This window comes from Ictalurus furcatus, chromosome 6, assembly GCF_023375685.1.
Source record: "Ictalurus furcatus strain D&B chromosome 6, Billie_1.0, whole genome shotgun sequence".
In the NCBI taxonomy this organism is placed as follows: domain Eukaryota; kingdom Metazoa; phylum Chordata; class Actinopteri; order Siluriformes; family Ictaluridae; genus Ictalurus; species Ictalurus furcatus.
In genome coordinates, this window is record NC_071260.1 from 28,486,355 (window position 1) to 28,504,589 (window position 18,235).

The following is an 18,235-nucleotide window of genomic DNA, read 5'->3' on the forward strand; positions in this document are numbered from 1 at the left end:
GAACTATTTCTATTGTAAGATATATTGCAAAGATTGGGAGAGGGAAAGAGGGTTTGCTGTATGCGTGTGCATCATGGTGAACTTGTTTCCCACGCAAAGGCTAAGAAAAAGAAGAAAGTGTGTCTCACGTTTATAATGCCTAATTTGTTGGGCTAGTTTCAAGTTTTTTGGATGGTTTTTGAGATGCAGTTGGCTGGAAACTTTGCCGTGGAATACCAAACCAATACCAATGTATCAGGTCCAATACTAACGTCTCAGAACAATACCAACATCTCAATCACAACATTGGCAAACAGGTAGTGCTGCTATCTCACAGTTGTATGGTATCTGAGTCAATCCTGAGCTCTGATTACTATCTGTGCAGAGTTTAACATGTTTTCTGTGTGTGGGTTTCCTTCAGGTTTTCCAGTTTCCTCCCACCTCCCAAACACATGTTGGTAGGTGAGCTGATTATGCCAAATTGCCTCTAGTTGTGAATGTGTGTGTGTGTGTGTGTGTGTGTGTGTGTGTCCATTGCGATGGACTGGCATCCCATCAAGGGTGTATTCCCACCTCACACCATGTGCTCCAGAGGTTGGACACCCTGATCAGAATGAATTAGTTACTGAAGATGAATGAATAAACACAAAATTAAAATATCAAATCAACAAATTTTGGACAGAATTGATTTGTGAATAAATTGTTGAGATTTATTCAGGTTTTATGTCACCTATCATAAATCATAGGAAGATAAAACAAACAAAAATACTAAATAAAAGAAGATTTTACTCGGGTTACATTATTCAGAAATACATTATTGCATTTGAAATTACTTAAGTAAGTCTTTTTTTTTTTTTTTTTTTACATTTATCTGAAAAAATAAATAAATAAAGTATAAAAGTATATCATTTTTGCAGTTCACTTTGAATATCTTGTTCTCTCATCACTGTTTTTAATGCAATATGATTTATTCAAATTTATTCTGATAGTCCATCAATTAGTAAACACACCTGTGCTTTATCATCACTACTGCTTCCGGTAAATAATTCATCAATATACAGTGGGATCCAAAAGTCTGAGACCTCTAGTGAAAATGCTTCTATTTTGCATTCTTTTCTAATTTAATGCATTTTTCATTACAAATTATATTGCTGACAATGACTCGAGTGAAAAGTAAAATCTTTGAAATGTTTAGGTGAATTTCAGAGTTTCTTAGTATTGCGTACGTCCCCTTTAACGACAGTTGCACTCGAGCTGGCATGCACTCCACCAGATTGTGCAAAACCTTATGATCCATTTTAGATCAAACCCATCAGCATGTTGTCTGACTGAACACATGCTTCAGTAGAGGAGATTAGACATGAGGAAATCTGACCTTCTGTACAAAGCTGTTAAAATGGTTAATATCACATATACTTGTAATACTGTATGCTTGCATTTAAATAGGGACCTAGAAATAGTGCAGAATCTTGAATAGTACATATTCAAGATATTAAACGTTTACTTTCTTTGTTTTAAATATTTCAAAATTATAAAAACCTTCTGTTTAAAAAAAAAAATCCCAGATTTCCTATTGAAACTTTTTCCTGATTTGAACAGGTAATAAAAATGAACAAAACACAGAATCCGTTTCAACCCAATGAACCCTGTTATATCCCCAACTCCAACCCCCTAAACCCACCTCCAATGAGCAGCACTGTGGTCAAAGTCAAATTCACAAAAATACCATACAGACGCAAAAATAATTAACAAGACCTACACAAACAAAACACAACAAATGACAAGCACAAACATGCCTGTCTCCACATGGTCCTCAACCTGAGCCCTCCAGAAAAGAGATGAGCTTTCCCCATTTCCTACCACATGCCCCAGGTCTACCCAGCTGTCTATAGACATAATGTGATCTGAGTGTCCAAGACATCACAAATGAAATGCTCAACTCTCATCCAAAAATACTGGATTTTAATGCAGTACCAAAAAGCTTGGTTCATGTCACCATCCTCCAACTGACATCTCCAGCAGATAGGTGTGTCTTTTAAACCAAGCCGAGACAAGAGAGGTGGACCAATAAATTTGGATGAAGCCGTATGTCAGCTTTGTTGGAAGAAAAAAAAAGTGTTAAACGTGCAAACACTAGCCTACAAATCTCAGCATCCATCTCCATGGGTTGGCATGTCACCCAACCGCATTGTTTATTTTATTTAATATTTAGACATATTAGTCAGGTTACCATCCAACTGGTATTTCTTTAAAAGTTTTATAGGCTTGTGGTATACTGCACTTGTAAAAGAAATAAAGTAAAAAAAAAAATTGCCACCGTCACAGCCCTAGTCCAGACTGATTGAATGTCCGTCATAACAGGATGTGTCTCTCTCAGGTGGAAGCGACCAATGAAATTCCCAGATTTTCAGTGTGAGCTCAGATTTTTGGACCCCAGTGTATGTATTTTCCATTATCTTGTTTGAGAAATGTAATAAAAAGTGTTTTTATTTATTCTTTTGGACTGATGGACTCAGATTCAGACGTCTGGACACTATAAGAGCAGTGCAATGATGTAAGACTAAAGGGACGAGTGTATGGTTAGGTGTGTTACCTGGTTCGGCTCAGTTTGTGGTTCTCGGCAGTCCACACATGTCTGTGCTGACGTAGCAGGCCACTCTCTCTCCTCTCTTGAACCACACGCAGACTCTTCTGTATCTGATACAGAGCATACAGACATCAAATACAGCATAACTCTAGTATCGTCTCAATACACTTCAGTACACTTGGCAGTGGTGGCTCAGTGGTGAAAAGGGGTTTGAGGGTTACTGATCAGAAGGTCAGGACTCAAGCTTCAGCACTGCCAAGCTGCTACTACTGGGCCCTTGAGCAAAGTCCTTAACCCTCTCCGTTCCAGGGATAATAAATCATGACTGACCCTCTGCTTTGTCCCCAAACGTCCTAACAAGCTGAGAAATGTGAATTTGTGTTTCGTGAACTGTTTCCTTTTTTAAATGATTTATTTTATTGTACAGATCCTGATCTGTAATTTCCAGCACAATTAACACACAGCTACACAATGAATAACTCACAACAGTGCGGTGGAGTGTGTTCCCGGTATGGGAATGAACATGATGTATGAATGAACGTTAACTTTAATCGTCTTTACGCTTTTATTTTATTTTATTTCTTCCTCGCTTAGATTTTTTCCTCTCTTATTTACTTTCTTCTGTTCTCTGTTTCAGATTTATTTGCTTTTTTCTTATCTTTTTTCTCTCTCATTCTGTTGCTCTTCCACTTCTTATTATTCCTCATGATCTCTCTCACTGTCCCTTTCTTTCTTTCTTTCTTTCTTTCTTTCTGCCTTTCCCCCTTTTGTATGCTTTGGGGGGTTTTTTTCTTATTCACTTTCACTTTTTCTTTCTCCATGTCTTTTTTTTCTTATCTCACACCTGTTCAAGGTTCTCATTATCACTTGTGAAGCAGCAACACTACCTGTTGTGCCATCATGCCACCTTGTAAGGCCCTAACCACCGAGCCAACACTGAAAAGTCTCCCAGTCAGGGAGCTGAATCCAGGTCTTCTGCGTGACAGGAAGAGAAGCTATTCACTATACTAACAAGACAAGACTATATTTCTCAGTATTTTATCTTTCCTTTTCTTTACTTTTTACCTCAATTTTACCTCTCATGCGTGCTATTTATTTTATTCTATATTTACTCTCTCTCTCTCTCTCTCTCTCTCTCTCTCTCTCTCTCTCTCTCTCTCTCTCCCTCTCTCTCTCTCTCTCTCTCCTTTCCACCTTCAGCCCCTTGGGCAATGCAAATCTAGTTTCTACTTGAATGTGAATGTTAATTTACATTACAGTAATGTAGCTAGGTTTTGCATTAAAAGAACAGACACATAAGGGGGAAAGAAAGAGTGGAAAGGTAAAATGCCATAAACAAACTGCTGAAGATTAATAAATGTGTCCTCTTCTTGTGGATGTGAGCAGAGAGAGATGGTAATGGATGTAACATGATGACTTGTAATTTTTGTCCACTGAGAACCCGAAGCCAGGAGGTTTTAGCAGAGTGGAAGGAAGGCATGGAAGGAGTACAGCTAAAATGACTGAGTGTGTTTTCATTTTGGTTTCATATTACCATTGTTGTGGTTAAATTATGAGCCGCTGGGCCAATTTGTGTTACTACTCAGCCACTTATTAATAGGCTGCCTTGTCAATAGTCATTTTATTGTTTGGAAGCTAAAGGTAATCAGATCTAAGCCTTGACATGACTTGCACAGAGCACACAGTGAACAACAACTCAAGGTCTAGCGTAGTCACTTATTGATGTTGTGTGCAGTGTATGTGCGCTCTACTAGTAGCCTACTTTATGGAGGCTTTAATATAGGAAATGAAAACCTCTTCTTACGGTCCTCTCACATTCAGTACGCTAGGCAAGGTACATCCCTTCACCACTTTATTCAAATGAACTGTTTTTCTTTTTATTTGGTAACCAATTTGTCTTTATGTAAACATGTAATTGTGTCCAAATACTTTCTTTTTTTGTATTATAGATAAATAATATACAGTGCCTTGAATAATTATTTATCACCCTTGAACTTATCCACATTTTGTAGTGTCACAACTTGGAACTAAAATGGACTTCATTGGGTTTATATATCATGGATCTTTATATAATTCCCTTCTTATCTGACCTTTGGTTTTTTGTGATTTGTGATTTTTTTTTAACAACTAAACACTGATTGGTATTTTTGCAGAATTTTTCCAGAACAATTTTGACATCTCCTTGATCTTCATGATGCTCTTGTTACGAAACGGACGTGGAAGCGGAAGCAAATGCAGATCAAAGTTTTTATTCCAAACACAAAGTCAATAAACATGAGCAGAGATACGCGGTCCGTAGCATGAAGCGAGATTCAAGGCGTGAAACCAAAACAGGACACGAGAGCAAGGCCACTTAGCATGAAAGTGGCTAACACATACATAACGTACTTAAACGTGGTTAAGCCTGTTTATCATTTAACTAGAACCGAGGCGTGAAACATGAAACTATAGCAGGGCATGGAAACACTACTGCGTGGCACCATTACACATTTAAAACATGTAATACTGCGCGCCCTCCAGCTCTCCTTGCACATCGCTGCCGCAGCGCCATCTGCCGGCGAGATCGTGACAGCTCTTCGTTTAGGTATGTTCTCTAACAAACTCTTGAGCCTTCCAAAAACAGGTACATTTTAATTGAGATCATGTGACACTTTTTTAAATTGCACACAGCTTGACTGCATTTAACTAAATCTGTAACTTCTGGTGGCAACATGACTTATTTAAGGGTTTCACAGCAATGGGGGGGGGTGAATACTTGTGCAAATTTTATGGTTTTCATTTCTAAATACATTTGCAAAACTATATAATCCCAATGAAGTCCATTTCAGTTCCAGGTTATAAAAAATGTCTTTATGTATTGCTCTTCCTTTCTTTTCTTTTCTGTTAATTTCTCACTCTTATCTTTTACTTTCTCAGTGTCACTTCCCTCTTTCTCTCTTTCTTCGCAAAGTCACTCTTCAAGGTCGACCAATAGTGGATTTTAATGACACCAATAACTAATTTGGGCAGTACCTGCCGATAACCGATTAATCAAATGACAGTTTTTTTTTTTTAAATTGATACTGAATGATACTGATACTGAAGTTAAACTATTGCTGAACTTTATTACAGAAATAAACAGTACTGAGTGTACCATGAAAATGTACGGTACTTTTTTCAAATGAAATAAATATATAAATATTAATATACATGAACTATTAATAAATGTTAAAGTAAATAAAAGATATACATTAAAAATGAATCCAAAAACACTTCAAATAACACAACAAAATTTGTTTAGGTCAAATTTATGCAGAAATGTAGAAAATTCTAAAGGGTTCACAAACTATCAAGCACCACTCTAGAATACCATGTCATATTTCACGTCTAGGACTTTTGCCTTCAAGTCACGACAGGTTGTACTGGTGTGTATATTTACACATACTATAGACACACATACACTATAAAGACAATAGGCCTAAAGAATAAAAGTGCCGCACTGCTGGTAAAAGACTGGATATAAAACACTGAATATTTACCATCATTGCTTTTCATAAATGTGCTGTGTGCTTTGTAAGAATCTGTGTGCTTCTGTAGTTCTGTTGTTTCTGTAGTTATTTAGTCTGACATTTATTTAGTCTGACATTCTGTCAACCCCCACTACACCAGTGTTTCCCACTCCCAGTTCTGCACAGTTCACTTCTTCCCTTTGCTCCTACACATCTGATTTACCTCATGAATGAATGGATTCATTTATTTCAAATAACATCTTTGTTGTCTGCATGCAAATAAATTACTCTGTACTAATTATTAGCATTGTGGTACTTGAGACCAGTCTTGTCTTGAGACTGCAAATCAGTGGTCTCAATCTTGTCATAAACTCAGGTTAAATTATACTCGGAATCGTTTCGGGCTCAGCCTATGACGACTCTAATAATTTTTTTAACACCAGCTGAGACCTGAGATGCTGTAACCTCATTTCCATGAACAAGTACTTTGTAATGTTCCAAAATGAAAACGTCTATCTCTGCATGTGGAGTTATATAGCACCTATAATTTTCCAGTGACTATGTTTCAAAATGTTTAAAATAATATAGCACAAGTACTTGTAATGCACAGCTGGATTTGGTCTCAGAACGTTGTATGAGCCAAAACAAATTCTAGTATTACATGCATTTTATTTACCTTGGATTGGGGGAGGAAAGTGGAGAACTCTGAGGAAACCCCTGAAGCACAGGGAGAACTTGAAAACTCCAAGCACACAGGGCAGAGGCAGGAATTGAACCCCCAACCCTGGAGGTCCGAGGCAAACGTGCTAACCAAGAAAATAATTCCAGCTCAAATGAAGTGAGAAATTTGCATCTGTTGAAGAATATGGGTGTGTCTTTGAAAAAAAAAAAGTGTATATATTGTGTTGTTTGAATAAACAAACTCTAGAAGTTGCCAGAATATTAATTGGATTGATCTAATAATCAGTCCCTCCAGGATTTTGCGATCGCAGAAATTAGCACAAAATCAAGCAAACTGGGCAATATTCTGAGGAGCGTACAATTTTTCAAAATTACCGCAGAATTTCCACAGATTTGGGTCAGGACATAGCACGTGATATCATCACAATGCGCATTCAGCCAAAGCCCTCTTCGATTCACGTGCATCGAACACGAGTACAACTAAAATGTCTTGTTTACCAACCAACATCACTGTGAAAGGCCGTGCAAAACAATTTAGTGCAATTGCAATTTCACCAATTCAAGTAGTTTTCTGGGGGATAAAAGCACAAAAAACTGTTGAAAAATGTTGAAAAAAGCCGCAGCAAAAGCAAGCATTTTTGGCCGGAACAATTACCCACAAAAAAAACTCCACAAAATCCTGTATGGACTGAATAAAAGGCAATTCTCTGCTGCTCATTACTCTCACTTTACACAGTAAAATGATCACTGTGTGTTGTAACGTGTGTAGCTCATTTACATTTTTAAGAAGTGCAGCTTTTTCAGTGAAGTGCCATCTAGTGGTTATTGTTACTAACTACCAACAATAAAGTGCAATCCATAGAATTAGACTTTTTCTTTATTTCAACAATATAAACAGATTATTGAAGGCTTCGCTGTTTGTCTTTAAGAAACATCCAGAGCTATTTTGTTATAATTTGTATAGCTTCCAGCTATTGACTCTGGTTCGGTTCTGTTAGTCAAACACAGAAAGCTGAGTCAAATACATGAACTGTCGGCATTGCCATTACTGTTGTACAGTAATTTAGTCAAAATGCTTTGTTGGAGATCTCTTTTCAATATCTGAACTGTTTGTTGGTGTGAACGTTGAGACGTGTGTTTGTTATTCTCAGCTGTGTGGATGAAGCAGCATGATGGAGGAACGTCTGCACTGCTACTTGTTCAATATGTACTGTACAGTATGTTGTGCATTGTATATTAGGAGAGGTAAATGGCACAGGAGAGGTGCAGAGTTATCAGGATAAATGGAAATGAATCTTATTAATGAAGCACAGACCCAGCAGCACAATAACACTAATGCATGCTTACTGTGTTAATGCATATTGTAGTGCCTTGCTGATTTCATGATTATTTAAATAGATTTAACAAAGACATAATGCAACGCAATGTTATTTTGATCATTACAAGGTAGAGCGGAAGAATATTAGGAAAATGATTTGCTAATCCTGTTGTTTATGTTAATCCAAATGTGAATCCAAATATAATGGTTAAAAGATAGCAAACTTTGTTAAGGAAAAAACAAATGTCAGTGAGCAATTTGGGAGCCAAAAGTAGTCAACTCTTATTGGTGAGCTGAGCCAAATGATATGACTCACTGAAAAGAGGCAGAATTCCCATCATAACTGCCGGCTCCACAGGTTCCTGACCCCTGCGCTAAACTATGCTGAGAGGTTATTTTCACTGATGCCATCTGAGGAATCCTGCTATAAATATAACCAATTTTCCTCATCAGGACCAGCCAAATGTTTCCACAAGGTCAAACATAAAATAACGAGATGGAAAACACAAACACAGACACACACACACACACACACACACACACACACACACACACAGACTTTTTACTTTACTTTACTTATGGTAGTCCATCGTGTCCAATGATGAAATTCCTCCTCATTAACAGTGTGTTCTTTGATGGCTATAGAGTCCAATCCATGATCTACAAATTTTATTGCCTGTTGGACATGTGAAGTCTGGGTTAGTGGACTTGCTGGGTCTTTGTACCGTTTCTTCTGACCCCCTGCAGACCGGTGGCCCAGATGAAGTTGTCCATACAGGCCTTGCCTTTGCAGGCGATCTGGAGGCAACCTAATAACATGCCCAATCCAGCGCAGCTGGTATTCAGTGATCATGGCCTCCATGCTCTTGCAGTTTGTCCTCGCATGCACTTCAGAATGTGGTACATGATCACACCATGTAATCCCAAAGATTTGCTGTAGGTATCTTATATGGAAGTATTCCACCAGCCTTCCAGTATATGGAGGCTATATGTGACCCAGGCTTCACAGCTGTATAGGAGATACAGTGAGAGTGGTGATACGATATACGATACGATACCTGCTGTAGTGAGAGTGGTGATACGATATACATATACGATACCTGCTGTAGGTATCGTATATGGAAGTATTCCACCAGCTTTCCAGTATATGGAGGCTATATGTGACCCAGGCTTCACAGCTGTATAGGAGATACAGTGAGAGTGGTGATACAGACGGCTTTATAGATGGAAACTTCGGTGTGCAGCTGGAGGTGCTTGTTTTGAAAGACCTTTCATCTGAGTTTGGCGAAAGCTGCAGAGGCTTGTTTTATCCAGTTGTGGATTTCGTGGTCAATGTTGCAGCCCTCTGACAGGATGCTGCCCGGCTGATGTTCTATGGTGAAGACAGGCATAGTGGGTGGGGGGACCGGACCTCCATTGGTATATCACCTCAGTCTTGATAGTGTTGACTGACAAGCCTAGTCTGCTCTAGGCCTTTATGGCCATGAGAAGAATGGATTGCAGTTCCTCTGGGGTGTGAGCCACAAGCACGCAATAATCAGCATATGATTGTAGGTCCTTGCAAATCAAGGACATGCACTGCTGAGGCCTTGGCGGTTGCCTGGAGCCTTCAGATATTAAAAAGCTTTCCATCTAGCCTGAAGTCTACAGTGATTCCACTACTGCTTTCCAGCTTGTCATGAAGAAGCTTCGTGACACATTGGAGGATGATGTTGAAGAGCACTGGTGCCAACACACACCCTTGTCTTACTCCAGTGCATACATTGAAAGCCACCGATTCCTGTCCCACTATGGTCACACAGGCCACCATCCCATCATGGATCTGTGAGAGGATGTTCACAGATTTTCCTGGGCACATTTTATCAGGATGTCCCAGATTAGCTCTCGATTCAGTGTCAAAAGCTGTGGAGAGATCAACAAATGCCATGAAAATGTCCTTTTCTTGTAGCTGTCTTACTGTGAAAATCATGTCCACATTGCTCTGGTTCTTCCTGGAACCACACTGTGACTCTGGCAACATATGTTCTGTTAGGTTTGCCATCAACCTGCATAGCATGACTTTTGCCAGGACCTTGCCTGTAACAGCAAGCAGTGATATGCCATGACTGTTGCCACAGATGGATTTGTCACCCTTGAGGAGTGACAATGTTGGCATCCTTCCATTGTTGAGGGATATTCTCCTGGTCCCAGACCTGCAGGGTGTATTGGTGGATCATCCTGGTACACAAGTACCCACCATGTTTGAGGAGGAGCTCTGCTGGGATACCATCACTGCAAGGGGACTTGTTATTTTTCAGGGAGTTGATGGCTGCTAACAACTCTTGAAAGTTTGGTCAAGGACTTGAATGGGTGGCCAATTAGGCAGCTCCTCCAGGATGGAGCAATCAGTTGGTGAGTTTTGGTTGAGAAGTGCTTCAAAATGTTTAGCCCACCTTGCCAAAACCTGTTTTTGATCTTTTAAGATTGTCAATCCATCTGCCACTTTTAGAGGTGTAATTGAGTAGCTCCTATGGCCATACAGTTGCATCAAAATCATTCGACCTCAATTGCAAATCAGGTTTATTATCAAAATTTACAGGCTTTCAGCTGTTTGCAATGACCAAATCAAACAAAGACAATTTCAATAGTTCAACAACTGCAACAAATGCTTCACGTGGTTTCCCCAAATTCAACTGAAATACAACTTATAATGATTTCTCCAGTTTCAAAATTATTCAACCCCTTCGTGGCAAGCATCTTTAGTACTTAGTAGAGCACCCTTTTGCTGTTATGACCTGCTGCAAATGAGATGCATATCTTCTATCAGCGTTCGTGAATCTTAGTCCATTCCTCATGAGCAATGGCCTCCAGTTCAGTAATATTCTTGGGTTTGCGTGCTGCAACCGCTTTCTTCAAATCCCACCAGAGATTTTCTATGGGGTTCAAGTCAGGTGACTGTGATGGCCCTGTAGAGTCTTGCAGGACTTCTTCTGCAATGAAGCCTTGGTGGAATTTGAGGTATGCTTGGGATCATTGTCCTGTTGGACGATCCAATGACACTCAAGCTTCAGCTTCCTTACAGACGGCATGACGTTTTCTCCTCGGATTTCATATGTCTTGGAGTTCTGGCATGAAAACTTCTGAGTTTAGTATGCGCCATACTATGCTCACAGAAACCTCAGTGCCTGTTGCCACCAAGTCTTGCTGAAGATCTCAGTTCTTCAGCAATCAGCACAGTCCTTCTGTGAGGTCTATTGCCATCACTATCCAGGAGGGTCCTGACCCTACCATGTTGCCAGTTTGAAATGGATCATTTTTGTATTTTGATCACAAGATGGAATTCCCAGTAGACATGGTAAACTACCCAGGAGATTGTAGAGTGGACAATTTTTAGGCCACCTTTTTTAGGCCCTTCCCCTATTGGGGTGAGCAGTGCGGTCCCTAACTAGGGTTGCTCAGTCACACGGAGGTCTGAGAAAAGCTGCTAGCGACCTTTACCCTGCTCCGCTGACATGCAGGGTTGTAAACTAGGAGCTCCCAGGCCATTCTCCTCTTTTCCCATTGCCAGATGCCGCATCGCTGCCAGACTTCAACCAGATGTAAAGCTAGATATTGTACACTGTGGTCAAAGGTGGTGACTTACGCAAAGAGGATTTTTTTTACAGTGCTACAGGGGGTGCAAAGTCCCCCCATCATCTTCTCCATGATGAGAAACATCCTGGTGGCAAGGGGGATCCCAGGATGACCAGTCCCCCATCGTGGCTGCAGGAGGCTGCCGGAGCACCGGTCTGTTGAAGGACCACCTAATGTGTGCTGCCAACACATTGCTTTTCTCTCAGTTTGTGCTCTCCTAACCTTTGTCTTAATAGACTTACCCACAAGGCAGCAGGGCAGTGGCTGGTCATAGACAACCTCTGGGGACAACTGCAGCTCCAAGATTCCCCACCAAAGTTAGCCTGGAGCCACAATGCACCCAGTTACTGTGTGTGGCCACAGGGAGGCCTGGCAGGAGTCTTATTAAAGGAGAGGCTATGTACTGGCAGGAGGAGACTTACACACAAGGCTGCTTCCCTGTTCACCACAAGGGCTAGCCAGGCTATAAGCAAGAGGTTAGCCAGCAGGCGGGAAGCAAGCATGAAACTTCCCTCTAACTACTGCACTACTGCACTAGTCGCATTACATCACCCTGTGGGCTAGGACACACACACAACACACACACACACACACACAAACACACACACACACACACACACACACAAGAGGGGAACCTTGATGATGTCATCATAGCCTGTGGCTGCCCTCTGATCCAGTAAAGGATCTGACTGTGCAAGAGTTCATGACCTCGCACTCTATCAGCGGGGTGATTGGAACAATCACAGAGGAAGGAAGATATGATTTATCACACTGGACGTATTCACACACACACACACACACACACACACACACACACACACACAAAAACACTCCTTGTTATTGTAACATTTTACAAAGACGCACATAGGCTACAGGAGTAAAACTTTTTTTAAAGAGTAAACTTTAAAGCTTTTTTAATTTCTTTAAAAAATAAGGTGTTAAAAACAGCTAAACTTACCATAATGCATGCACACACACACACACACACACACACACACACACACACACACAATTCCAAAAAGTCAAGAAAAGCAAACACAAACAAGGAATCAATCATTAATCGTGGGATGAATCTGCACCCTGAACACTACTGAATAGAGGTTTGTTCGGCTTTTTTGTTTGTGTGTGTGGGCATGAGTTATATCTTTGTCTGGACCAAATATCCCAACAAGGATAGGAATATCTGACAGTTTTGATGTTTTGGTCATATTTGGTTGGTCCTCATGAGAGGAAAATAAATCAACTTTTATTTTACAAACCTAAATTAGCCAAAGTGTTTACCTTTTGTTACTGAGGTTAAGGTCAGGTTTTGCTTTAGGTAAAGCTGCATTAATAATTATTCCAAGTCCTCAGAAGGATAGTAAAACCAAATGTGACAGAGGTGACAGAGTCAGATAATTGTGTTGTCCAGAGATCTTCCAATTACAGCATGTGGGAGCAGTCTGGGTGAAAATGAGGACAGAGATGATGAGGCAGGCCTCCAGCAATGGCTGACAAATGTCCTATGCTTCAATTTATATAAGTTATGGATGTTCAGCTCCTACACTCAAATGCGTTATAACACTAATGTGACTAAATGGAATGTCAGTGGGCTTACTGTACACTGTGGATGCAAGAATAATGAAGCAAACTCCCAATGCACAACACACTAGTCTCTCTTTTTTCATATCTCATTTTCCCTTGAGCAACATCAGTCAGTTTGTCCAATGTGCCTACATCTTTACTGTGTCCATGCAATATCGTCCCACAGGGAAAACTGGTCCTGTTTAACACAGTCATCACGGAGTCCATCACAACATCCTACAGAAGTGCTACATCTGTACAGGCTGAGGAAACACTCCAGTGCATTAATCCCATCATCTGAAAGGATCATTCAGGACAAAACCAACAGACTGTGAACAGCACTAAGGACCTATAGGGAAACATCCACCCTGAAAGACTTGCATTTTAATCTGGTTTCCTCCAGGTGCTCCGGTTTTCTTCCCCAGTCCAAAGACATGCATTGTAGGTTGATTGGCATTTCCAAATTGTCTGTAGTGTGTGAATGTGTGTGCGATTGTGCTCTGTGATGATCACACTCCGTCCAGGGTGTGCTCAGAGTCCCTGGGATAGGTTCCAGTCTCCACCACAACCCTGTGTAGGACAAGTGGTACAGAAAGCGGATGGATGGATGGATGGATGTGATCTTCAATTAAACTTGTTTCAGCAGAACTTTAGTCCTTTAGTCTGGTTAACTCTCTCTCACCTTCTTATCATTCTGTTCAAACAGATCAGCTTCCAAAGCTTCAAAATTCATGCTAATACCACTGTAAATGCCATCACGCTCGTCATCGCATAGATCGCTAAATAAGCAAGCCAAGTCTCTGCTGCATCTGCATATAGCCGCATTGTTTTCTGGAAATTTGAGTCTAACGTTTGCTGTCTCCACAATGTCTCATTAATATGACATTGCTGAAAAACGGTGAGTGAGAAAAGATCTTGCTTTTTTGTTTTTTGAACTAACAGCAAAAACCTGACCGTTATCCTTAATGTTTGAGATCACTGAAATTTTTTCATCTATTAAATGTCACTGTAACCGTGTTAGCAACAACAACGTGCACCTCTGATGTCACCGTGGCAGACAACTCCTAACTTCTCACAGGAATAATGAAACAGCAGCAACCATTAAATCACCAAGCACATCACAAAAATTTCTAAATAAACATATTGGATGTGTTTCGTGGTGGAGGTTGCCTTTAAATCAGATCAGATAAATGTACCTCAGCAGTACTATAATTCACTCAGCAACAATCAATTGTCTTCCCCTTTAATTCAGGTGATTATCAAACTGTCAAGAATCTACGAGCAGGCCTTGTAATAGATTCAGGAAGCAATATGTAATTCATAAATGTGTACAGTATATACAAACAAGGTGAGTAAGATAAATATATGGTAATGATAAACAGTGACATATGATCACACACTCTGTGTAATCGCAGTGTGTGAACTTGTGAAATCTGTTTCTTTTTCATGATTCACATAAAATATGAATATCGCTTCTGAGTTATCCGTGCTAATTTTGCTAACCTTGTTTGCTATAGACTCATCAGCCTTAAATGCCAAGGAACCATGGATATGTCCACACTTTCACTCCTCCCTCTTATAATATTATATAATATGATAATATCACAGAAATGTTTAATCAGATTCTTGAATCTGATTTTCTCTAGCAGAATCTCTGATAGTAGTGCCGGCTGAAAGATAAATCACAAGTTTATATCAATGTGCTTGTTCGATACATTTACATTTATGGCATTTGGCAAACGCCCTTATCCGGAACGACTTAAGGGCTTTCCTCAAGGGCCCAACAGTGGTAGTTTGGCAGTGCTGGGGCTTGAACTCCTGATCGTCTGATCAGTAACCCAGAGCCTTTAACCAGTGAGCCACCAGAAACATTATCGTTTCTACAGTAACAGCTAATTCATAATACAATACATAAACAAAAACTAATAAACGGATTAAAAATGTATCATTCAACAATGTGTAATCACTCATTGATATGGAGAAGCTTTCTGTTGTTTAGTATTTAGCGAAGGATTCTTCAATGTCAGCAATTTGGAACAGTCATAGGCAAAGCTGCACCTATAGGCTTTCTACCACAGGAAAGTCTTCAGGACAGCGGGCATTGCATTATGTAGATCCTCAAGAACAGGATGAGTTTATTTGTCTTATTAACTTCAAGTGAGTGAAAAAAATAAGTTGCTGGTAAGGAAAAAAAACAACTACTGGTATAACATAAACGATAACAGGAACTAACTTGTTTTACAAATTTTCACAATTTTAAATATGAATGAAATTTTATAATAGTTAAAATTGTAATCATTGGCGAATTGTTGGAGTAAATAAAAGGAATAAAACACTTCTATAATGTAAAGTGGTATTATAGAAGAATAATCAACTTTGAGTTAGTAAAAGTAACTCACTATATCACTGATTATTATCCTATAGCAGCAATATGTGTTTTACACCATACATATTTACTCCAATTTTAATTCCTTTATTATTTGAAATGTTTCTATTACTGGATAATAACAATACATTTTTAAAGTCAATATGTTATATTTATAGCACCATTGTTATATTTACAAAACAATGTATCGTGTATGTGTCCGCCTCTTTAAATAATAATAATAATAATAATAATAATAATAATAATTCATTCATAGGACGTAATTCATTTATATATACTGTCTATACAAACATTTACAAATTATGTTTAAGCATTAAGTGAGTGGGTAACTCTGTTGGGTATATTGTCCTTTCCCCATATAAATCTCTGCAGTAAATGTAACCCCTGTGACAGTGCTTCCTAAATACAGGCTTGTGCCTAAGGGTTGAGTGTATTAGTAATTCAGGGAGAGGGTACAGGTTTATTTATATAATTTACCAAGTAATTACATAGATTTTGAGTATCATTTCCTGCCAAGGTTTCTTCCTAAAGTTCATTGGGAGTTTTTCCACATCATTGTCTCCTTTCGTTTGCTCATTACGTTCTTGGTGGCCAGTGGTTAAGGCTCTGGGCTACTGATCAGAAAGTCAGAAAACCCCAGCACCACCAAGCTGCCACTGTCATGTCTTTGAGCAAACCTTCTGATCAAAAGATACACTATGAATTCAAATCCCAGGTCAGCCAGAGAGCCAATCGTCTCTTAGGCCTTGACTTCTCTATGCTTCAATTGCATTCTGTTCAGAATGATAAGTCATTTTGTAGAAATGTGCATATCCAGCACATAACTGGAAATGGACCACCATATGACCATCACTGACAAGATATTCTTTGGGTAACGGATCATTCTCGGCACAGCAGTGACACTGACATGATAATGACACTGCTGATATCTCTCTCAGGCTCAGCAATGTTGCTGGCATTTTTCATTCAAACAATGTCCCTATTGTATCCCTCAACCAAAAATCACCAAACGCCAGCATGTGTTCAGAAGCTAACCCTGGTGAAGAGCTAAAAGATGATTAACATACGCAGTCCGTGGGAAAAGACGAGCGGTATCTAAACGTACGGCAACAGGGTAGGTGTCTAGCATGAGAGTGTCACTGCTGTACTGACACTGATCCATCAATGATCCAAACATTCTTTGGTCAGTGGAGAGCTTTAGGGAGACCCTTTCTACTGACAGACAGCATATACAGTATATTCATGTGTATTTATATGTACACAGTCAAATATTTTCAGGCAGCAACTGTCACGTTCATTCGGTAAAGACTGTAGAGGAAACATGACACAGCTTTGCACAGTACATGACACGTTACACCTGTAGAAAAAAAAAACAGAAGCCTAATAGCTTGTGAGTGATGGTTATTGTGGATAAAATTAATTCCTGTCAGGAAATGGTGCAAGCACACACACACACACACACACACACACACACACACACACACACACACAAATATAGGTTAATGTGTTGAATTAAGAACACATTAACCTATATTAGCTTTTCACAATATTAAATATGAATGAAATTTTATAATAGTTAAAATTGTAATCTTTGGTGAATTATTGTAGTAAATAGAAGGAATAAAACACTTTGATGTAAAGTGCCATTATAGAAGAATAATCAACTTCGAGTTGATTATACAGTAACTCACTATATCATTGATTATTATCCTATAACAGCATGTCCCATTGTGTTTTACTCCTTACATATTAACTCCAATTTTAATTAATTTATTATTTGAAATTTTTCTATTAAATGATAATAACAGTACATTTTAAAGTCAATATGTTATATTCATAGCATCGTTATTATATTTATATTTACAAAACAGTGTATTGTGTATGTGTCAGGCCCTTTTTTAAATTCATAGGATGTAATTAAAGATTCATATCTATTCATATCTATATATATATATATATCTATATATATATATATATATATATATATATATATATATATATATATATATATATATAGGGTATATTGTCCTTTCCCCTTTGCAACAATTAAAGAAAACCACCTCTTGTACTTCCATCTTCCCTGTGTCTTATCCCATCAGTAGGCCACGTACATAAATGTTTATTCAAATAGTATCTATCTGTGTAGAGAAAGCCCGTCTCTGTGAGCACTGTGGCCTTACGCACACATACGCAGGGTCTTATCAGGCCACAGCAGGGAGCTGCACTTGAAATGACTGTGAGCGACGCATAATGAGCCTCCGAAACAGTGCTGCTTCAGTTCGCCAGCTAAATCACAGCAGGTCCACAAGCCCAATCCCTATCGCCCCGGGGTTAACTCCTCAAAAGTGATGGAAAGCTTAGCTTTCTGTCTGATCTGGGATTGTTTGGACCCAAAATCCTAGGAGTTACGTAAGAGCGGCTGTTCTTATATAATAGGCATTATGTCTTTCTTTGATGTCAGGCTTATATGCAAGTCTAGAGCCATGCATGCATGTATACGGTTGAAAATGCATCATGTGCACCTGTGTGGAAGTGTTTGCAAACAGTTGGGCTTCATTTACATCATCCACTCTGATTCTGTGCCAAAGTTTTATTGAAAGTCAGTTCCACTTAGCTGTCTC

The 18,235-nt window shown here is 39.2% G+C and overlaps 1 protein-coding gene across 6 annotated transcripts in view; it reads right to left on the reverse strand.

Annotated features, from left to right (window-relative positions):
- The window catches only part of LOC128609093 (coiled-coil domain-containing protein 148-like), a 99,727-nt gene that overhangs the window by 70,811 nt on the left and 10,681 nt on the right, over positions 1-18,235 (reverse strand). For all 6 annotated transcript variants that reach the window (XR_008386186.1, XR_008386188.1, XR_008386187.1 and 3 more), the window contains exon 4: positions 2,573-2,676. Coding sequence is in view for 1 of the 6 variants with exons in the window: in XM_053627469.1 (XP_053483444.1) it covers positions 2,573-2,676 (104 nt within the window). In the remaining 5 variants the exon portion in view is untranslated. The remainder of the gene's footprint in view (positions 1-2,572; positions 2,677-18,235) is intronic.